Here is a 24,220-nt window from a genome sequence, read left to right on the forward strand (position 1 = left end):
TTGAAAGACAAAGAAAAGCATGCAATTGACACCAAACTTAAAATATGAAACTAAACTCAAACAAAAGACTCCAAGAAAAATTAAAAACTGATAAAGAAAAATAATATTTTTGAAAGATTTTTAAAAGGAATAGTAGAAGATGCAATCCTAGTGACTCTAAACAAAAAGACAAATTTTTCCTAATCTAAGTAACAAGATTCACCGTCAGTTGTTTAAACTCAAATAATCCCCGGCAACGGCGCCAAAACTTGGTGCACAAAATTGCAATCACACTTTTGCAATCCGAACAACTAACCAGCAAGTGCACTGGGTCGTCCAAGTAATACCTTGCGTGAGTAAGGGGTCGAATCCCACGGAGATTGTTGGCTTGAAGCAAGCTATGGTTATCTTATTAATGTTAGTCAGGATACCAATAGGGTTCTTTAGTTTCAATTGTAAAAGGTAAAAAAGTGTAAAATGAGTAATTGTTTCGCAGTAATGGAGAATATGTTGGAGTTTTGGAGATGCTTTGTCTTTTGAATCTCTGCTTTCCCCCTATCTTCTTCTTCACGCACACAGTTCCTCCTATGACAAGCTGTATGTTGGGTTTCACCATTGTCAATGGCTACCTCCCATCCTCTCAGTAAAAATGGTCCAAATGCTTTGTCACAGCACGGCTAATCATCTGTCGGTTCTCGATCATGTCAGAATAGAATCCAGTGATCCTTTTGCGTCTGTTACTATGCCCAACACTCACAAGTTTGAAGCTCGTCACAATCATCCAATCCCTGAATCCTACTTGGAATACCCCAAACAAGGTTTAGACTTTCCAGATTCTCAAGGATGATGCCAATGGATTCTAGCTTATACCACGAAGATTCTGATTAAGGAATCTAAGAGATTCTCATTCAATTCTAATGTAGAACAGAGGTGGTTGTCAAGCACACGTTCATAGTTTGAGAATGGTGATGAGTGTCACGGATCATCACCTTCTTCATATTGAAGTGCGAATAAACATCTTAGATAGAAACAAGCGTGTTTGAATAGAAAACAGAAATAATTGCATTAATTCATCGAGACGCTGCAGAGCTCCTCACCCCCAACAATGGAGTTTAGAGACTCATGCCATCACAAAGTACAAAGTTCAGATCTAAAATGTCATGAGATACAAAATAAGTCTCTAAAAGTTGTTTAAATACTAAACTAGTAACCTTGGTTTACAGAAAATGAGTAAACTAAGATAGAGAGTGTAGAAATCCACTTCTGGGGCCCACTTGGTGTGTGTTGGGGCTGAGATTTGAGCTTCTTACGTGCCTGGGCTGTTTCTGGAGTTAAACGTCAGGTTGTAACCTGTTTCTGGCGTTTAACTCCAACTTGCAACCTGTTTCTGGCGTTCAACTCTAGAATGCAATATGGAACTGGCGTTAAACGCCAGTTTACGTCATTTATCTTCGAGCAAATATGGACTATTATATATTGATGGAAAGCCCTTGATGTCTACTTCCCAGCCCAATTAAGAGCGCACCAATTGGACTCTTGTAGCTCCAAAAAATCCATTCCGACTGCAGGGAGGTCAAAATCCAACAACATCAGCAGTCCTTTTTCAGCCTAAATCAGATTTTTGCTCAGCTCCCTCAATTTTAGCCAGAAAATACCTGAAATTGTAGAAAAATACATAAACTCATAGTAAAGTCCAGAAATATGAATTTTTCCTAAAAACTAATAAAAATATACTAAACACTAACTAAAACATACTAAAAACTATATGAAATTACCCCCAAAAAGCGTATAAAATATCCGCTCATCAGTCCTATGTCATTACGTCGTAAGACCAGGTCGCCTTCCCCAAGGCTTCTCTTCCGCACTTTACCGTTGTATCTTAGGGCTATTCTTTTTTTTATTGCTGTTTCTGTTAAGTGTGCCATTTATCTTGTTTCGTCAATGAAGTCTTTCTCGACTGCCTCGTTCCCTGCCCCAAGGAGTAATCTTGGGCTCGGTTCCCCTATCTCGAATGGGATGACTGGGTCGACCCCATATGTGAGTTGGAATGGTGTCTCGCCAGTAGATGACTAGGGGGAGGTTCTGTAGGACCATAAGACTGAGGCCACCTCGTCTGCCCATGAGCCCTTCTTGTATTCAAGTCGTTTCTTTAGCCCCTTTAAGATGACTTTGTTGGCCGCTTCCACCTGTCCATTGCTTTGAGGGGTGTTTGACTGAGGAGAACTTTTGCTTTATTCCTAATCCTTCGAGGAATTCCTTGCATTTCTTATCAGTGAATTGTGTCCCATTATCCGATATGATGGATTCTGGGATTCTGAATCTTGTGACTACTTGCCTCCACATGAATTTCTGGCAATTTGCTGAAGATATGCTGGCTAGCGACTCTGCTTCTACCCATTTGGTGTAGTAATCTATGGCTACTATCAAGTATTTTACTTGTCCTGGCCCAGGTGGGAATGGTTCCAAGAGGTCGACTCCCCGCTGGGCGAAAGGTCGGGGCGCCGTCATCAGGCTGAGTTCTTCAGGTGGGGCTTTGTGGAAGTTGGCATTTTCTTGGCATTTTTTGCATTTCCTGACAAATTCCTGGGAGTCCGACATTATTCTGGCCCAGTAATATCCTGCTTGGATAATCTTCCTTACAAGTGACCTTCCTCCAATATGGTGACCACAATGATGTGTGGAAAACAATCCAACACAAAACTCACCGGCAAGTGTATCGGGTCGCATCAAGTAATAATAACTCACATGAGTGAGGTCGATCCCACAGGGATTGAAGGATTGAGCAATTTTATTTTAGTGGTTGATTTAGTCAAGCGAATCAAGTATTGGTTGAGTGATTTGTAGCAGACAGAAGGTAAATTGTAGGAAATGTAAAGGGAGAGGGATGAATTGCAGAAATTAAAGAGAACTGAAAGTAAAGGTGCTGAATCTTAAAGAACAAGAAATTAAATGACTGAAACTTAAAGTGCAAGAAGTATAAATTGCGGTAACTTAGAGTGCAAGAAATATAAATTGCTTGAATGAAAAGGGGATTTGAGGATTGGGAATTCAGAATTTAAGCAAGGGAAATTAAATTGCAACAATTAACCAAGCAAGAGATGAATTGAAATTGACTAGATCTCAAACAAAAAATGGAAATTTAATTGCAGTAGTAATTCAGCAGAATAACCAAAAAAGAAAATTAGATCTCAGGACTCCAGAGACTAGATAACATAGTCTAGATCTCAATTGCCTTCCTAGATCCAAGTTCACAAAGCAATTTAAGAGAAATTGAATATTGAAGCAGTAAAGGAAATTGAATTTAACTCAATTATGCAGTAGGAAAATTAAAGAGATCTTAAATGGAGATTGAGACAGAAGTTCCTCAATTCTTCACACTCAAGACTCAAACAAAACCCAGTAAAGAAAACAAAAAGATCAGAGGAAGAAGAAGTAAATTCTCTCGTCCAATTCTCAAGCTAATTGCAGTCCAAAAAATCAAAATTGAAGATCAGAAGTTCTTAAACAGAAAAATGGAAAGTGAGCTCTCAAGTTGTCTAAGGATGAAAATTAAAAATGAAAGTAAGCTCCCCCCTCTAATACTAACTAACACCTATTTATACACTTTCTATTTTGGATCTAAGAATTTTGAGTGGGCTTGAAAGATGGGTGAAGAATTGAATTAAATTGGATTTTAGGTGAGTTTCAGCCCATGTTGCTCCCAGGAGGCTGCTCTGCTCTTGGCCATGTTGCTCCCAGGAGGCTGCTCTGCTCTTGCGGAGAGCAGAGCAGTGAAGCTTTGCATGGGGATCCAATTAGCGCGCCAAGTGTGGGAGAGGCACCAGGGGATTGCCCTGCTCTTGTGGAGGGCGGGGCAGCAGTGTCATGGTGCGTGCCTTACCTCCCTGCCCGTGTCAATCATGCGCGCGCCCAAGCTCCTGGCCATGTCAATCGTGCGTGCCATGCACCAAGGAATGCTGCTCTGCCCTCTTTGTGGGCAGCGTAAAGCGTTCCTTGTTCTTGGGTGAGATCTCAAGTTCGAAACCTGGCTGAAGGCATGCTGAGCTTTTTCTTCTTGGCACATGATTCACGCCTAACTTGTTGATGGTCAATCTCCCAATGGTGCAAGTTTAGGGGGGAAGCCCTTTTTGAATCAAGGCCCTGCATTCCTCAATAAGCAGTATAGTCTCTTTCTCATCCCAACTTCTTTTCTTGTTGATAAGCTCCTTTAAGAACTTGGCATACAGAGGCATTTGCTCAAATGCCTCAGCCAAGGGAATGTTGATCTCTATCTTCTTGAAAGTCTCAAGGAATTTATGAAAATGTTGATCTTTTGCTTCTTTGTGAAATCTTTGTGGATAAGGTAGTGGAGGTGTAAGGCTCTTCTCCACTTACTACTGTCTTGGATTTGGTTCTTCCATGATCTGCTTTCCCTTCTTCAAATTTTGTGGTTGGTTGTTCTCTTCAGTGAGCTTTTCTGGGACATTCTTGTTTGTTATGTCCTTCTTGCTAGCTCCCTCTTTCTCTGTTGGTTCTTTGTCACTCTCCATAAACTTCTTGGTTGCCTCTTTGTTACTATCCACAAATGTCTTTCCACTCCTTAGTTGCATAGTTTTGCACTCTTCTTTTGGATTAGGAATGGTGTCACTTGGTAGTGAGCTTGAAGGTCTCTCAATAGAAATTTGCTTGGAGATTTGTCCAATTTACCTCTCTAGGCTCTTCATGGAAGCTTCTTGGTTCTTTGTTGTCATTTCTTGGCTCTTCATCATCTTCTCCATGAGCATCTCCAGATTAGTAATCCTCTTAGAGTCTTGTGAGATTGGTTAGTTTTGGGGTCTTGATGGATGATGGTAAGTGTTTTGGTTAGTGGGTTGATTATTGGATGGGTAATGGTTGGAGTTGGGGTAATTATTTTGAGGTTTTCTGTAAGGATTTTGGTTAGTTGGTTGCTGGTTGTGATTTTGGTTGTTTCTTGGAGTGTTTTGAGCTGAGTTCCTTTGCCATGGTTGTTGGTTTTGGTTGTGGTTATCTCCCCACCTAAGGTTTGGGTGGTTCTTCCAAGATGGATTGTAGGTGTCACCATACACCTCATATGATCTAGAATTTTGGTTGTGCATATAGTGCACTTGCTCTTGTTGCTGTTCTTCTTGGTTCTCTTCATTCTGCCCCCAAGGAGTTGATGGTTGGCTTGTGGCACTCACTGATGCAACCTGTAGGCTATCAATTTTCTTGGCCATTTGCTCAAATTGTTGCTGAATCTGCTGCTGCATCACTTTGTGTTGAGCAAAAATTGTATCCACTCCTTCTAATTCTAGTACTTCCTTCCTCTGTGATGGTTGGCGTTGCCTTTGGTGAGCAAAGAAGTATTAGTTATTGGCCACCATATCAATGAGGTTTTGAGCTTCCTCTGCAGTTTTCATCAATTGTAATGATCCTCCAGCTGAATGATCAAGTGCCTCTTGAGCCTTTAGAGTGAGTCCTTCGTAGAAGTTCTGCAGCTTATCCCACTCAGTGAACATCTCTGGTGGACATTTCCTCAGCAGAGCCTTATATCTTTCCCATGCCTCATATAGATTTTCAGCATCCATTTGTGTGAATGTCTGCACCTCAGTCTTCAATCTTATGATCCTTTGAGGGGGATAAAATTTGCCAAGAAACTTGCTTACCAAATCATCCCAAGTGTTGATGCTCTCCTTTGGAAATGTTTCTAGCCATTAAGTGGCTTTGTCCCTAAGAGAGAATGGGAATAACAGCAACTTGTATATGTCAGGGTGTACTCCATTGCTTTTAACTGTGTCACAGATCCTCAAGAAAGTGGATAGATGTTGGTTCGGGTCCTCCAATGGTCCTCCTCCAAAAGAGCAGTTGTTTTGGACCAATGTGATGAGTTGTGGCTTCAGTTCAAAGTTGTTTGCATTGACGTTAGGGGTAAGAATGCTACTCCTACAATGTCCAGCATTTGCAAATGTATAGGAGGCCAGTACTCTCCTCTGTTGTGGGTTATTGTTGGCCCCTCCTTCTGGTGGATTGGTTGAACGTTCCTCCATGTCTTGAAATTCTTCTTCTGACTCCTCCTCTCCAACAATGTTTTTCCTCTTTCAGCTCTTCTTAATCTCCTGATGGTTCGTTCGTCTTGTTCATGAAAGGTGGGTATAGCTCTTCTTGTATCTGTCATATAAACAAAACACAAGAAACACACAAAACCAGTGACACTTCAATCTATTGCTAGAGTGAAGTTTTAGTTAGCTTAAGCAAAAATTCAAACAGTTAGTGGGTTAATTAAAAATTAAAGAAACAGAAAAGAAAAAGTGCTTGATCTAGACCTCCACTTCACTTAATCATTGTCAATCTATTTCAATCCCCGACAACGGCGCCAAAAACTTGATGTGTGGAAAACAATCCAACACAAAACTCACCAGCAAGTGTACCGGGTCGCATCAAGTAATAATAACTCACATGAGTGAGGTCGATCCCACGGGGATTGAAGGATTGAGCAATTTTAGTTTAGTGGTTGATTTAGTCAAGCGAATCAAGTATTGGTTGAGTGATTTGTAGCAGACAGAAGGTAAATTGTAGGAAATGTAAAGGGAGAGGGATGAATTGCAGAAATTAAAGAGAACTGAAAGTAAAGGTGCTGAATCTTAAAGAACAAGAAATTAAATGACTGAAACTTAAAGTGCAAGAAGTGTAAATTGCGGTAACTTAGAGTGCAAGAAATATAAATTGCTTGAATGAAAAAGGGATTTGAGGACTGGGAATTCATAATTTAAGCAAGGGAAATTAAATTGCAACAATTAACCAAGCAAGAGATGAATTGAAATTGACTAGATCTCAAACAAAAAATGGAAATTTAATTGCACCAGTAATTCTGCAGAATAACCAAAAAAGAAAATTAGATCTCAGGACTCCAGAGACTAGATAGCATAGTCTAGATCTCAATTGCCTTCCTAGATCTAAGTTCACAAAGCAATTTAAGAGAAATTGAAGATTGAAGCGGTAAAGGAAATTGAATTTAACTCAATTATGCAGTAGGAAAATTAAAGAGATCTTAAATGGAGATTGAGACAGAAGTTCCTCAATTCTTCACACTCAAGACTCAAGCTAATTGCAGTCCGAAAATCAAAATTGAAGATCAGAAGTTCTCAAACAGAAAAATGGAAAGTGAGCTCTCAAGTTGACTAAGGATGAAAATTAAAAATGAAAGTAAGCTCCCCCCTCTAATCCTAACTAACACCTATTTATACACTTTCTATTTTGGATCTAAGAATTTTGAGTGGGCTTGAAAGATGGGTGAAGAATTGAATTAAATTGGATTTTTAGGTGAGTTTCAGCCCATGTTGCTCCTAGGAGGCTGCTCTGCTCTCCACGAGAGCAGAGCAGTGAAGCTTTGCTTAGGGATCCAATTAGCGCGCCAAGTGTGGGAGAGGCACCAAGGGATTACCCTGCCCTTGTGGAGAGCGGGGCAGCAGTGTCATGGTGCGTGCCTTGCCTCCCTGCCCACGTCAATCATGCGGGTGCCAAAGCTCCTGGCCGTGTCAATCGTGCGTGCCATGCACCAAGGAATGCTGCTCTGCCCTCCTTGTGGGCAGCGCAAAGCTTTCCTTGTTCTTGGGTGAGGTCCCAAGTTCGAAACCTGGCTGAAGGCATGCTGAGCTTTTTCTTCTTGGCACATGATTCACGCCTAAGGCTTGGCTTCCTAGAGGTCTTGTGTTCGATCCTTGGAGGTTGAAAACAAGCCAATTTTGACTTGTTTTTCTTTTATTTGAGCGCTACTTCCTTCCCTCTTGAGCTTGGGTTCGAAACCCATGGGTGGCACTTGGAGAACAATTTCCTTTGTTTTATTTTGGTGAGAGCCCGATATTACTCTTGAGGAGGGCAGGGCAGAATTTTCCTTCCCTTGTTTCTTGGCCTAGAATTGTGCTCCGCTCTCAAGGAGGGCAGGGCACTGAAGCCTTGCATGCTTAGTTCATTGTTGTGCTCCCTTGGAGAGCAGTGTGTTCTTGAAGAGAGCAATGTGGCTTTCTCCTTCAATGTTGCGCCACACTTCTTCTTCTTTTGCCACACGATTTTCTTCCTTTGGCCACACTTCTTAAGGCACGCTTCCTTCTTTTCTTCTTTTCTTTACCTACAAATAATCAAAACAACCAATCAAAGTATCACTAAATTCACAAAGTTTATAAATCAATTAAAAATCAATTAAATTTAGCTTAAACCTCATGATTTAGCATCAATTAAATGGTGGTTGTTTGATTCAAATAAAACATGCAATTCCACTCTAAATTGCTTACTTATAGTGCAAGAAAGTGCATAAAAACTAGTGAAACAAGTGAAATGAGCTTGAAAAATGGGTATATGATGACTTGTCATCACACAACACCCCTCATGGACTTCGCTCAAGACGTACTCCATTTGGTCGATGAGTAGGCACTTGAGCAAGGGTTGTGGAGCCCTCGTTTGTACAACTGCCCTTGTATGATCACATACTTGGGGGCTTCCCTCCTGGTTGCTTGTGCTTGTTTTTCGTCTGAAGGAATTTCGCCGTGTTCCAAGTATCGGAAGATGGGATCTATCCAAGAGGGGGGCTTGGGGTCTGGGTTGCACATAGGATGACTGCTGGTTCTGTTGCCAGCCCTTGGATTAGAGATCTGTTTCCTGTTCTAGGTTTGGTGCTTGTTAGCTTGGAGAGAAGATCTGCTTAGGCATTCCTTTCCCTGGGGACATGCTGGACTACGACTTCCTTGAAGCTCTTGCATAATTCTTTTACCCTTTCTAGATACTTTTGCAGTAGTGTGTCCCTGGCTTGGTAGTTGCCATTAATTTGGGATGTGACGATCTGGGAGTCACTACTAACTTTTATTCATAATGCTCTGACTTCCTTAGCTAGGGTTAGCCCTCCTATTAGTGCCTTGTATTCTGCTTGGTTATTTGAGACTGGGAAATCGAACCTAATTGACTACTCGTAAGCTACCCTTGCCGAGCTCTTGAGGATGATCCCGGCTCCTCCGAACGTTTAGTTAGATGCTCCGTCAACGTGGAGCTTCCACCGTGTGCTTGGTATCTCAGGCGCTTCTCCTGCGACTTCTACCGAGAAATCTGCCATTTCCAGGGCTTTGATTGCCTGTCTGGGCTCGTACTACAAGTCATATTGGGACAGTTCTACTGCCCACGCCATCATTCTCCCCGCGAGGTCGGGTTTTTGGAGGACTTGCCAAATCACATGGTCAGTTCTTATGATGATCTTATGCCATTGGAAGTATTGTTTGAGCCTTCTCAACGAGGTTAACAGGGCATAGGCCAATTTTTCCAGCTTGGTATATTTTAATTCTGCTCCTTGGAGCACTTTGCTGATGAAGTATACTGGGCGCTAAGTCATGTCTTCTTCTCGGACAAGGACTGCTGCTATGGCCTGTGTGGTCACTGCTAGGTATAGGTAGAGGGGTTCTCCTTCTTTGGGCTTGCTGAGCATGGGTGGTTCTGAGAGCACGTTTTTGAAATGGTTGAACACTTCTTCGCATGCCAGGGTCCATTCGAAGATGATTCCTTTCTTCATTAGGTTAAAAAATGGGAGGGTCTTCTCAGCCGAGGCTCCGAGAAAATGTGATAGAGCCGTTAGCTTCCTGGTTAGTCACTGTACGTCTTTGACGCACCCTGGGCTTGTCATTTTGAGGGCAGTTTCGCACTTGTCTGGGTTAGCCTCTACCCCCCTTTGCGTTATCATGAAGCTTAGAAATTTTTCGGCCTCCATGGCAAACGCACACTTGAGTAGGTTGAGCCTCATGTTAAATTTCCTTAGTGCTTTGAAGACAGTTTGGAGGTCATCCATTGGGCTGCTTGGTTTTGCCGTTTTTACTAGGACGTCGTCGACGTAGACCTCTACCGTCTTGCTGATAAAGTCATGGGAAATCTTGCTCATCAGTCTTTGGTAGGTGGCCCCTGCGTTCTTTAATCCAAATGGCATTACTTTGTAGCAATAAGTGCCTCTTGGTGTTATAAATGCTGTCTTCTCTTGATCAGGTTGGTGCATCGGGATCTGATTATAGCCGGAGTATGCGTCCATGAAGCTGAGGAAGTGATATCCTGCTGCCGAGTCTACCAAGGCATCGATGTTGGGGAGGGGAAAAGAGTCTTTGGGACATGCCTTGTTCAAGTCAGGATAGTCGACACACATTCTCCAATTTTCACTAGCTTTCTTGACTAGGATGACGTTGGATAGCCATGTCAAGTATTCGAGTTCTCTGATGAACCCTGCTTCAAGTAGCCCGGCTGTGTGTTTGGTGACCTCATTGGCCTTTTCTTGGAACATTTTCCTTCACCGTTGTGCTACTGGTTTTGCGTCTAGTTTGACGGCTAGTCGGTGGGATATAACATTGGGATCCAAGAAGGCATGTCTGACGGCGTCCATGCAAAGAGGTTGCCATTTGCCCTTATAACTTCCACAAGGGGGCCTTTGAGTTCATGGGGCAAATTTTTGTTTACGAAGGTGAACTGTTCTGCCGACTTCCCTATCTAGAACTTCTCCATGTCCCCTTCTGGCTCTGGTCTTGGCTTGTCTTCCACCCTCACATCTAGATCAGCTAAGAACACACCGGCCGCCCTCTTGGATTCCTTCCTTAGGGAGAGACTGGCATTGTCACATGCGACCGCCGCTTCCAAATCTCCCCTAACGGAGCCGACCGTTCATTTGTCTGTCATGAACTTCATTGTTCGGAATCTAGTGCATATCACAGCTGAACAATCGTTGATGGTTTTTCTTCCTAAAATGATGTTGTAGGCCGTGGAGTCTTTGAGGACTACGAAGTCCGCCATTACCGACCTCCTAGCGTCACCATCTCCAAGGCAGATTGGGAGTGAGATCGTCTCGTCGAACATTATGTAGTTGTCGCCTAGCCCTATAACACCATGTTGGTGAGTCTTAAGGTCGGACTCCCTAAGTCCCATGGCGTCAAACACGTTCCTGAATAGGATGTTGGAGTTAGCTCCAGTATCGACGAGAATTTGCCTGACCAACCCGGTCCCAACCATTGCCGTGATCACCATGGGAGGGCTCTCAGGAAGGTCATGAAACCACTGGTCTTCTGGGCCGAAGGATATCATGGGAGGTCCTCCGTTTGGGGTGGCGGGACCTCCCGTCGAAATAGAGAGGATCCGGGTATCCTTCTTTGCTGCTGACTTAGACTTGGGGGTATCGCGTCCGATTATGATGTTAACCACAAAGGTCAGAGGGTTGTTAGTGGCCCCTGCGGGTTCTTGTCTCGCTTTGACGGTCCTGTTTCGATCTTCTTCTGAGCGCTCCCGTTCTCGTCTTCTTGGCTCTCGGATAAGTTGGGAGAACTCGTTCAACTTTCCTTCCCGGATGGCCTGTTCTAAGGCGTCTTTGAGGTCGAAACAGTCTTAGATCTTGTGCTCAAAATCCTTGTGATAGTCACAGTAGAGGCTTTTGTTGCCTCCCATTCTTTCTTTCAACGGCCTGGGTCTGGATAAGATTCCCTTGTCCATAATTTGCTGGTAAACTTCCACTATGGGCACCGTGAGTGGCGTGTAGTTTGTGAACCTTCCCACCCGTGGAGGTTGTTTGTGCTGTTTGGTTGGGGTTCCGTCCCTTGGGGCCTCCATGTATCTATCCACCTGGGTGACTTGCCGAGCTGAAGGGTTAGGGAGCTGCCGCTTATTGGCTGCTACAACCTGACTGACTTCCTCATCATTGATGTATTCTTTGGCCACGCTTTGAATTTCTTGCATAGTCCACACAGGCTTAGTTGTGAGGTGCTTCCTAAAGTCCTCGTTTAGCAGGCCGTTTGTTAGGTAAAGACTAGTGACCGAGTCTGTGAGGCTATCAATTTCCAAACATTTGTCGTTGAACCTGTCCAAAAACTTTCTGGTCGGTTCTCTGGGTTTCTGGGTGACCCCTAGAAAGTTAATCGGGTGTTTTGCCTTGGCTATGCGAGTCGTGAACCGAGCCAGAAAGCTTTGGGAGATGTCTGCAAAGGTCGTAATGGACCCTTTTGGGAGGGCGTTGAACCATCGGATCGCTGGGCCGGCCAGTGTCACAGGGAATGCTCTGCATCTGACTGCGTCGTCGACTCCTTCCAAGTTCATTCTTGCTTCAAAAGCTGTTAGGTGCTCCTGTGGATCCTTGGTCCCCTCGTACCTCATGTCCATTAGCTTGTCGAAATTCTTCGGAAGCCAGACCATGAGGATTGAGGGGTGGAAGGGGGTGGCCCCCATGATTATGGGTTCTTGTTGTTTCTTGGCTTTCCCTCTTTGGGATTCCCCGCGGCCCTCGGACCTGCCTTGGTGAGGTTGAGAGGTCGCCTGCGTGTGTGCCTCGTTGCGCTTTGTTGGACTCCTTTCTCGGCTCTCTAGTCTTTGGGAAGGAGAGCGGGTGAGGGTGTGAGATTGGCTGGCGTCACCGCAGGAGTGGCTAACGTCTCTGTGGGATCGGCTCCTCGCTGCCAGCTCCGGTTCTAGGTTTTGTACTCTGTGTCTGAGTTCCTGCATGATCTTGGCGCTATCGGCTCCTGTCCCCCCGAAGGGACGCCTTTCGGGGTTTTTGGTGTAAATCTGTTGGTTAGGCTGAACGGAGGAATGTGTGTGTTCGGCGGTACGAGCCGTCGAACTCTAGTTAGGCAAGCCCCTCCTCCTTCGCGAAGCTCCTTCGATGTGGGAAGTCGCTCCATGTCTACAAGGTCCCCATAGACGGTGCTAATGTTCGTTACCTGATGATCTCGGGTACTCGACGGGTCGGGTGGTAATGAGTGGAGGAGCCGGTGAGACCCTGAGCTGACGTGGAGTGAAGACAAAGTTGCGAGCTGGTGATGCCAGAGGCGGTGTGAAGCATGGGGGTGGCTACCTGCAAGGACACTCCGACGATCAAGTCAGTGTTCGTACGATGTGGTAGCTGAATTAGGTAAGAATTTTACGTACCTTGGGGGGAGAGCTGACCTCTCCCATTTTATACTGTGTGGGGCGGTGACGATTGGATTTTTGACGGTTTAGAATTTCACTAATAAAATCTCGTTGTAAAGTATAGTTTCTAAACCAAACAATAATCCATTCATACAAAAAGTTGTTTGTCACTAGTACAAACCCCTAAAATTTATAAACCGAAGTATTTAGACCTCGGGTCGTTCTCCCTAGGAATTACAATAAAGTGTCTTGTTATTGGTTGTGAGTTATTTTGGGGTTTTTGAGATTATAGACAAGAATTATAGAATGGCAAAGGAAATAAACTAGCAATTAACAAAGCTCTTGGCAAGATATGAGAACTAGAAGTCCTATCCTAGTTATCCTTCTCAATTGTGATGAGAATTGTTCATTGCTACCACTTAGTTAACCCTTACTAAAGAAAGGAAAGTCAAGTGGATGAATTGACTTGAGCCACAAGTCCTAGCCAACTCCCAAGGAAAGACTAGCTTTAGTGCACTCCAAACCAATTAGCAATCTCTCCAATTATCAATCAACAAATGAATTAGATAACTCAAGTGTCACTAATTACTCTACCTAGGCCAAGAGGAACAAAATCTACACTAAAACTAAAAGAGACATTTTAACAAACACATAAAGTGCAATAGAAGTAAACAACATAAATTGCAAGAATTAAAGAGAGATCTAACTACAAAGGCAAGAGATTAACAATGGAAAAGCAAAGAAGAACAATTATTATGAATTACCTTTTATTGAATTGAAAGAAAGTAGAAAGAACAACACTAGATCTACAACAAAATATAAGAACAACATAAAGGAAATTACAACAAAAGAATAGAAGAAGATGAATGTAACAACAAGTAATTGAAAGGTAGAAGTGGAAGAAGATGAATAAAATCTAGATCTAAGAACTAATCCTAATCCTAATTCTAGAGAGAAGTGAGAGCTTCTCTCTCTAGAAACTAACTCTAAAACTAAACTATACTAATTGGTAACTAACTTGTAAAGTATGAGAGTATATTGATTTCCCTTCAATCCTTGGCTTAAATAGCATCAGAAATGAGTTGGATTGGGCCCACAAGGCTTCTAAAATCGCTGGCCACATGTTGCTTTAAGTGAACTAGGTGGCAGCAACGGCGCGTGTGCGTACTTTCCGCGTGCGCGCCACCATACGTGTAGCAACTATGGCAAATGTTATATCGTTTCGAAGCCCCGGATGTTAGCTTTCTAACCCAACTGAAACCGCATCATTTGGACCTCTGTAGCTCAAGTTATGGTCGTTTAAGTGCGAAGAGGTCGGCTTGACAGCTTTCTGGTTCTTTCATTTCTTCATGAGTTCTCCAACTTTTCATGCTTCTTTCTTCATTCCCTTGATCCAATCTTTGCCTCCTAAACCTTAAATCACTTAACAAACATATCAAGGCATCTAATAGAATCAAGGAGAATTAGATTTAGCTATTTTAAGACCTAAAAAGCATGTTTTCACTCTTAAGCACAATTAAAGGAAAATATACAAAACCATGCTATTTCATTGAATAAATGTGGGTAAAAGGTGATAAAATCCCCTAAATTCAGTACAAGATAAACCGTCAAATTGGGGTTTGTCAACCTCCCCACACTTAAACCAAGCATGTCCTCATGCTTAAGCCAAGAGAAAGCAAAGGGATCAACATTTATTCAATGAAAATTACTAAATGCAATCTACCTATATGCAACTATCTACATGAATGCAATTGCTTGGTCAAAATAAATTAATTCCCAAGAAGCATATATAAGCACAAGGGCAAAAGGTATTAACAACCATGCCAAACCACAATTGAATTGAGCTATTAAATACTTTTACAAACTTGCATGAAAGGAGATGATCATTGGTGGAAACATGTAATTGAGCATCAAACCCTCACCGGTAGTGTTTGCACTCTATTCGCTCAAGTGTTTAGGGTTGATTCACTCAATTCTCTCCTAATCATGCTTTCTAAGATTTGTTTTTCTTCTAACAATCAACAAATATTTCATGCCTGCATACATATATCATGAGGTCTTTTCATAGGTTGTAATGGGGTTAGGGTCAAGGTAGGATGCATATTTGGTCAAGTGAGCTTGAAATTTGAATCTTTGCTAAGCTTAAACTTCCCACCTAACCTATGACATCCTATACAATTAAATTCCAACCTAACTACCCATTTTTCACTCTTTCACATACTCATGTATTCCTTTTTAATTTTACAACACCTATGCATTGATTTTATTGGACTATACTTTGATTTGGGGCATTTTGTCCCCTTTTTATTCCTTTCTTTTTCTTTCTTTTTCTATTTTTTTCCATATTGCTTTTCTTTTTTTTTCTTTTTTTTTTCTTTTGTTTTTTTCTCATTTTTTTTCTTTCTATCTACAAGAGCATCAATGCATAAGGTTTTACATTTGATCAATACATGAGCATATACCCGATTCCCAATATTTTCAATAATAATACAAAACTACCCTTTTATTCACCCAATGTCCCAAGGTTCCCACACTTGAATGATACTCACACACTCTAGCCTAAGCTAATCAAAGATCCAAATAAGGACATTTATTGTTTTTCGCTTTAAGGCTTGTAATGTGCTAAAATTAAGAACAAGTGGGTTAAGCGTTGGCTCAAATTGGCTAACAAAGGAATATAAAAGGTTGGCTATTTGGATAAGTGAGTTGAATGAAATGATGGCCTCAATCATATAATTGCATGAATACACAAAATAATGGACATAAAGAATCAAACAAATCAAAGATTACAATCATAGAAAGAGAATAATGCACACAAGAAGGAAAAAAAAGTTGTTATAAGATGTAACCACACCATTAGGCTCAAATCTCACAAGCTTGTGTTCTTAGCTCAAAACATGATCCACAATATATATATGTGATTCAAGCAAGTTTAATGAAAAATTTTCACTCAAATCAATTAAGGTGCCCTATAGATAGAAATCTTGAAAATTTTCATTATTTTGACTAAGCTTATTGTGTATACATATACAAAAATTAAGAGAATGCAAGTAAAAATCCTAAAATCCTAGAATGAAATGCAAAAGTGTTGGGATTAGAAACTTGTCACCCAAAATTGTCGAACGGTCGGACGACCTCCCCACACTTAAAAGTTTGCACCGTCCTCGGTGCACTCAAAGATGAGCAAGGGGGTACGACGACTCTCCGGATTGCTACGTGTTCTTAGTCTTGCTTCCGTTATTGCTTGTGGTGCATTCATCATGAAAAACAAAAATATAACACCATAAGGTAGGGTAATACAAAAGCAAGGAAGCATAATTGTTGGAATGAGGTAAATCACTAGAATTGAGTGAGTGAATTAGTGTGACATTAATGACAAATAAGTGTGTGAATTCTAAATTGCGCGGTTTAGAACACACATTAGCATAAAAGTTATGTCACAAAAGAAGCATGCACTTTACTCATTCTAGTATGCTTGAGATGCTTTAAGTGAACTTGTAAGGTAAAACAAGCATTAAAGAAGCATGAAAGCATTCAAGCCAAACACATATGGATGCATCTAATCATAAAATACAATGCATTAAGGTAAATGCACAACATCATCTATCAAGAGGTTGCCTAATCACAAAATAAGGCTCACATCACATGGTGGCCAAATCATGTAATTCAAGAAGAGTTACAAGCTCGAAGGCAATTCTCATCACTTGGTATTTTTCAAAAGATAAGCATGAAAAACTCAAGACCAAGTAGCAAAATATAACCTCAATCATAGGATCCAACAAAGATTATCTAAAAACATTAATGCTAAATTAGCATTTAGTCAATAAGGGGGAAGCAATGCATAGTAAACACAGTCAATAATCCAACACTTGTAATGAAAAGAGAGAAAATAAAATGAAAACTAAACTAAAGCTAACTAATCAACTAACTAACTAACTAATTAACTAACTAACTAAAATAAATGGTTATCAATGGTGTTTGGAAGTTTTGGATGAGGGGTAGAAGAAGGGAAGAAGAGATGAGAAGGAAAGAAATGGAAAGAGGAGAAGAAAAGAAATGTGGTGAAGGAAGGAAATCCGCGCGCACGCACACATGACGCGCGCGCGTCGATGGCTTATTTCGAGAGTGGCACGTACGCGTCATGTGCGCGAGCGCGTAAATAGGTTTGTGCCTCAGGCCCAGTTTCCGCACAGTGCAGGCCTAACTCTCGGGTCAAGGTATGGAAGGTGGAACTTCTCAATCCACGCGTATGCGTGCATGGCGCGCTCGTGTGGATGGTCCAAAATGCTTGATGCACGCGTACGCACGCAGTGCGCGTACGCGTGGATGGTGCTCTGTTTTTTCAAAAAAATTTTCTATGTTTTTGCACCAATCTATGCATTCTAAAGCTCCAAACGGCTACCAAAATACCATAAAACCTTATTTGACATACTAAACTACCAATTAGACTCATTAAAACAATCAAAACAAGAATTTAAACTAATTCTACCAATATGTACAAAAAGAGAAAATGAAAAGAAGTTACCATGGTGGGGTGTCTCCCACCTAGCACTTTTATTTATTGTCCTTAAGTTGGACTTATGGGGAGCTTCTCTCAAGGTGGCTTGTGCTTGTACTCATCTTGGAACTTCCACCAATGCTTGGACTTCCAATAAGCTCCATCATTCAAGATTAATATCTCCAAGCTTTGATGGTGTTCTTCACAAACCATGGGCTCCCAATGTTGATCCTTATGTGTTCCCGGATCCCATATTTTGTCTTCACACCCATCTCCAAGTTGATTATCATTAATCCATGTGGGTGGTGAGTAAGGTGAATTCTCAACAAAGTGACCAAACATCGTTCTAGGCCCATGTATTCTAGTTATACACCAACCTTTACAATTAAGCTTTGAGCATGCAACCATAATGAACCTAGAATGATATTTCAAACCACTAACCATTTTCTTTTTACTCTTAAAGCCACAAATATGTCTTAGTTGACCATCCGTCTCAAGCAAACCATATTCAAGGGGAATAATAAAGCTTGAGCATAAGGAATTTACCCACTTGAATGAGAGAGTGGATGGTGGTGGCTTGGGGAGAGGTATTTCCAATATGCTACCAAACTCCACTCCCTTGTTTGTTTCTTTGTCAATCTCCACCTCTTCATAAACTTCTTCATTCCCAATCCTTTGTTCATCAACTTCCTCTAGCTCTTCTCCATCACTCAAGTCATAAATGGGAGGTTGAGAGAAATCTACCTCCATATCACTTTCAAATTCATTGGGAGAAGGTTCTTCAAATTCAAAGGATTCTTCACCAAGAAGATTGGATGCATGATCTTCATCACCAAGGACACTCAATTCTTGCTTCATTCCTTCCAAGTCTTCATTCAAAAATTGTTTTGGAGATTGTGCACTTTCCTCCTCAACATCAAATTCAATCTTCTTGGAGGGGTTTTCTTCAATTCTAAGTTCCCAAGGGGGTTCCGCATCTCCTAAGTCTTCAACCACTTCTTCCTCTTCTTCAATGGCCATAGGTTCCTCCAATTGTTCTAACACAAAGTAGCATTCCTCATTCTCCACCGGAGTTTCCAATCTCTCCTTCATGCTATGCTTTTCAATTGATTCTCCACATGTAACCATGGGAGTGCCTTGAGTACTCAAATATTGGGAGACTAAATTACTTACTACCTTGGTCAAAGTAGCCATAAATTCTAGTGTCTCCCTTTGCATTTCTCCTTGCCCTTGAAGTATAAGGCTAAGGGTTTCATCCATTGAAGATTGGAGTGGATAGGAGGGTTCATTGTCTTGGAGAAAGGGTTCATTATAGGAAGGTGGTTCTTCTTGGTAAGGTGGTGGTGTGTATTGAGGTGGTTCTTGGGAGTAGTAATCTTGGAATTGTGGTTCCATGTATGGCTCATATGGTTCAAAAGGTGGTTGGTGTAGTGGATATGAATCATGGTCATATGGAGGTGTTTGGTGAAAATAGGCTTGAGAGTGTGGTTGAGGCTCATGTTGAGGATATGACTCATAGGCGTATGGTGGTGGTTCTTGAAAGTCACAAGGAGATTCACCATAGCCATTGGATTGGTGTGCATCATAGAATGGCTCTTCTTCATAGTGCATTGGTGGGGGTTGTTGCCATGAGGATTGATCATAAGCATATGGTTCCTCCCACCTTTGGTTATCCCATTCTTGATACACATTCTCATTATAGTTCCCATCACCTACAACATAGTTGTAATTACACTCATAGCCAAAGTGAGAATTCATGGTAGCAAGAGAAAATAAGAAACAAAATACTAATTAAGAAATAATGAAACAAAACACTAAGACTAGCAAAAACTAACAAGCAATCCAAAAATCAAACTATTCACAATATTCACATATATACAATAACCAATAACACAACACCATTGCAATTCCCCGGCAACGGCGCCATTTTTGACGATTGGATTTTTGACAGTTTAGAATTTCACTAATAAAATCTCGTTGTAAAGTATAGTTTCTAAACCAAACAATAATCCTTTCATACAAAAAGTTGTTTGTCACTAGTACAAACCCCTAAAATTTATAAACTGAAGTATTTAGACCTCGGGTCGTTCTCCCTAGGAATTACAATAAAGTGTCTTGTTATTGGTTGTGAGTTATTTTGGGGTTTTTGAGATTATAGACAAGAATTATAGAATGGTAAAGGAAATAAACTAGCAATTAACAAAGCTCTTGGCAAGATATGAGAACTAGAAGTCCTATCCTAGTTATCCTTCTCAATTGTGATGAGAATTGTTCATTGCTACCACTTAGTTAACCCTTACTAAAGAAAGGAAAGTCAAGTGGATGAATTGACATGAGCCACAAGTCCTAGCCAACTCCCAAGGAAAGACTAGCTTTAGTGCACTCCAAACCAATTAGCAATCTCTCTAATTATCAATCAACAAATGAATTAGATAACTCAAGTGTCACTAATTACTCTACCTAGGCCAAGAGGAACAAAATCTACACTAAAACTAAAAGAGACATTTTAACAAACACATAAAGTGCAATAGAAGTAAACAACATAAATTGCAAGAATTAAAGAGAGATCTAACTACAAAGGCAAGAGATTAACAATGGAAAAGCAAAGAAGAACAATTATTATGAATTACCTTTTATTGAATTGGAAGAAAGTAGAAAGAACAATACTAGATCTACAACAAAATATAAGAACAACATAAAGGAAATTACAACAAAAGAATAGAAGAAGATGAATGTAACAACAAGTAATTGAAAGGTAGAAGTGGAAGAAGATGAATAAAATCTAGATCTAAGAACTAATCCTAATCCTAATCCTAATTCTAGAGAGAAGTGAGAGCTTCTCTCTCTAGAAACTAACTCTAAAACTAAACTATACTAATTGGTAACTAACTTGTAAAGTATGAGAGTATATTGATTCCCCTTCAATCCTTGGCTTAAATAGCATCAGAAATGAGTTGGATTGGGCCCACAAGGCTTATAAAATCGCTGGTCACATGTTGCTTTAAGTGAACTAGGTGGCAGCAACGGCGCGTGCGCGTACTTTGCGCGTGCGCGCCACCATACGTGTAGCAACTATGGCAAATCTTATATCGTTTCGAAGCCCCGGATGTTAGCTTTCTAACCCAACTGGAACCGCATCATTTGGACCTCTGTAGCTCAAGTTATGGTCGTTTAAGTGCGAAGAGGTCGGCTTGACAGCTTTCTGGTTCTTTCATTTCTTCATGAGTTCTCCAACTTTTCATGCTTCTTTCTTCATTCCCTTGATCCAATCTTTGCCTCCTAAATCTTAAATCACTTAACAAACATATCAAGGCATCTAATAGAATCAAGGAGAATTAGATTTAGCTATTTTAAGACCTAAAAAGTATGTTTTCACTCTTAAGCACAATTAAAGGAAAATATACAAAACCATGCTATTTCATTGAATAAATGTGGGTAAAAGGTGATAAAATCCCCTAAATTCAGTACAAGATAAGCTGTCAAATTGGGGTTTGTCAGGCGGGCCCTGAGAATGACCTAGCCCACTGCCCAAGAAGCTTCCATGAGTTGTCGTAATTCACGTGGGAAGGGCAGGTCGTTCCAGACCCCGGGTCGGGGCTTCGGGTCATGATCCGAACTTACTAGCCCGACCGGTGTCCTGGGCCATACGAATAGTAAGTCGGGTATGCCCTGGGTCGGGCGTTCTAGGACCTGACCCGTCGGACTCTCTTTTGTGAGGGGTGCCTTGGGATTGGGTAAGGGGTAGTGCCTCGACCCGATGGCTAGTGGGCTGGACTCGGCGGTCCATAACAGAATATGATATTATAATTAATGTCATTAATAAATGGGGATGATAAGAATATGATAAGTGGATTGATAGGAAAGTGAGATAAAAAATAAAAATGTTGTTAAGTTATATAAATGAAGTAAAATTTTTAAAAATTTTGGCTAATTATGACTGAAAATTTTTTGTTACCAAACTTTTTCCTAATTAAATATGTGTAAAACTACATTATACTAAAAATACATCAAAATTAAATTCATATTTATATCCCCTCAAAACTTACAGACCTAGGGTATAGATGCTTAGATTAATTTATGTAGTAAGCATTTTTTTAAGGAAAGGATGAGACAGCTTGCAGTTCGCAATAAATTATCAATATTAGGAAAAAGTCCAAGTTTTCTTAAAGGTTTAGGGTTTAAGAAAAAGCCCAATGTTTTGTTATTTCTAATTTTCTGTTTTGGCTAGAAACCATACCGATTTAATTAAATTGACACAATTAATTAAGCAAAATTATGCTAGACAATTACCCATATACAAAATTTACGTAACCTAACGCATAGTGAAAGAGACACCATTCACGGAGAATACCAGCTCCATGCTTAAAGCCTTTTTACACATGAACCTACAAAATTAAGAAACCATTTCAAATCAACAAGGTCAAATTGAAATGGAAATGCAATAATTATTCACCTGTACTCACTACCAAGGGAGACAAGAGTGTATGCTTTTGCAATAATATTTATCAAGATAATAGTATAATACTATAACCTTTTATTAATGAAGATTAATCAGTTAAATTATATTGCAATAAGTAACAACTTTCAAGTTGCAAGTGATGCACAGTACCAACCAAATTGGTTACCATGGTCATACAACCACTAGAACCAATAGAATTAGGAAATACATTTTGTCATTTACATAGTCAAGGTGTGACTGAAAAGCCTCCCCAATGTAACCAGCTTATTATGTCATTTTTCTTCCTGTCTTGAATGATTAAAAATAGGTATGCTTGTCTTTTAGGAAAATATGCACAGTGTTACCACCTTTGACAAATTGTAACAAGCACAGAAATTTTCTGTCACGATTGCCAGTATAAGGACAAGTGCAAGGTTTGACTAATCAAAAAGAAAAAGGATGCTTCTATATAACAAATCAAAAGTATTTCACAGATATCCTGAACTTTTATTTTTGTATATTGGATTTTAAGTGGTAAATTTTTTAAAGATAATCTAAACTAGGTACACTACGTTGTTATGAGTGTTTATAAAACGTTAATAACATTTTGTCTTTTGATAATTAAAAAATATTCTTTTACAAAACATCAGTGACGTTTTTTGGGTTAAGTACTTTTTTCGTCTTTAAGATGTTGGATCAATATTAAAATCGTCTCCAATTTTTTTTATTAAAATCATTTTCAACGATATAAAATGTTCTAAAATCGCCCTTTTGTCTATAAACAATATTTTTCGAACGATTTTACCCTTAAACAAAAATAAAAAATCCCTTCCCCTCAGCACTAACTCTCAACCCCTTTGATCATCATCATTGTGAGGAACCAGATGGGCCTACTTGCAAAGAAGATAAATGGTTCAATTACATCAAACCCCCATTATTCATCATTTGATAACTACCATAATAATCTCCCACTTGATGATGGTGATGATAAATACTTGTAGAAGAAGAAGAACAAGAACTAGAAAGAAATAACAATCTATGGCCCCCGAAATTAGAAGCCTCTAGAGTAGAGTTGTTGTTGTTGTTGAAAAACAATCTCTGAAAAGAATTAGTAGTAGTAGTCTCTATTCAAAAAAGTCTCTAAGTAATGTAACCGTCTCCAAATTCTTGATTCTCATGATCTGCATTGTTTGATTTGAAGATCCACTTGACATTATTATTATTATTATTATTATTATTATTATTATTATTATTATTATTATTATCGGAAGGTATGGTGGTCATCAAGTCTTTCCCTTTGAAAAATTTGGAACAAGAAGAGGAGGAAGTGGAAGAGTCCAATTTCCAGAATCTGGGTTTTCTGACGGTTGCCATCCAGAAAGAGGAAGGGTCATGGAGAAGATGAGATAATAGGGTTTGCGGCGGTTGGAAGCAGGGTTAAGGGAAGTGAAGAGAGGGAAGCTTATCGTATCAAGTTTTATAGCATCAAGAAGCCAATTGATGACTTTTTTTGGTTGAGAGAGTCCCAATTTTCTTGCAAATCATAGAATTGAATGCCGGTGGGGACTGAGAGCCTGATTCGACGGTCACGAAGTCCTCTTATGATGCAAACCTTACTGTTCCTCTTTTCCCCCAAATAATGAGGGAGAGTAGGAGTCTGAAAGAGAGAAAGAAAGAGGTTCGGTGATGATGATGATAATGAAAGGAGTTGTGTTAGTGGTGAGGGAAAGGGTTTTTTATTTTTGTTTCAAGGCAAAATCGTCTGAAAAATATTGTTTATGGACAAAAGATGATTTTATAATGTTTTGTAATGTTGAGGATGATTTTAATAAGAAAAAAAAAAGTCAGAGACGATTTTGATATTGACCCAAGACTTTAGAGATGAAAAAAGTACTTAACCCCATTTTGTACTACCATCATAACAATGAAAAAGATCAAAATGATCAAATATTATAATTTCACATTAAAATTATTCATATCTAAAAATTTTAATCCAAACGGCATCAGTTAACTGCCAAGGTATTTTATTTGACAAGTGAGTTGAATTAATAAAAGGAAAAGTCTAGAGGGTCAGCACTTTTATTGAAATCTGGCCAGCACTTAATCATCAAAAGGAAAATGAGTAATCCTACATCATTAGATGTCATCTCATACCATTAAAAATATTAATAATGACTAATTAATGGCTATATATCACAAATTCTGCTGGCCCTAGATTTCCTCTTAATAAAATTGATACTCAAACAAGGATGCATAAACGGAAAAAACCGATGAAAGGAACAACCCAACTTAAATGTAATAAATCTTATTTATATCACCTAAAGTTTCTATAAATTTCATTGGACCTAGGAATGAGGTTGTTTGTTTAATCTTTAATGTAACATTTCTTGTTTTTGAAAATCTTGTTATGAATTAAATTG

At 40.1% G+C, this 24,220-nt stretch overlaps 1 protein-coding gene across 1 annotated transcript; it reads right to left on the minus strand.

Annotated features, from left to right (window-relative positions):
- Window positions 1–10,635: 10,635 nt before the first annotated feature.
- Window positions 10,636–12,183, minus strand: LOC130966293 (uncharacterized). Its single transcript, XM_057891078.1, has 2 exons — window positions 11,403–12,183; window positions 10,636–11,330 (listed from the first exon to the last, which is right to left on the minus strand). The coding sequence occupies exons 1-2, from the start codon at window positions 12,181–12,183 to the stop codon at window positions 10,636–10,638; spliced, it is 1,476 nt and encodes a 491-aa protein (XP_057747061.1).
- Between the last annotated feature and the right edge of the window lie 12,037 nt (window positions 12,184–24,220).

This window comes from Arachis stenosperma, chromosome 3, assembly GCF_014773155.1.
Source record: "Arachis stenosperma cultivar V10309 chromosome 3, arast.V10309.gnm1.PFL2, whole genome shotgun sequence".
NCBI lineage: Eukaryota > Viridiplantae > Streptophyta > Magnoliopsida > Fabales > Fabaceae > Arachis > Arachis stenosperma.

Coding starts and splice junctions, on each gene's coding strand:
- LOC130966293 (XM_057891078.1), bottom strand. CDS start 12,183: ATGGGGGCCACCCCCTTCCACCCCTCAATCCTCATGGTCTGGCTTCCG. Junction 11,331..11,402: donor GTTGAAAGAAAGAATGGGAG/GCAACAAAAGCC, acceptor TCGACCTCAAAG/ACGCCTTAGAACAGGCCATC.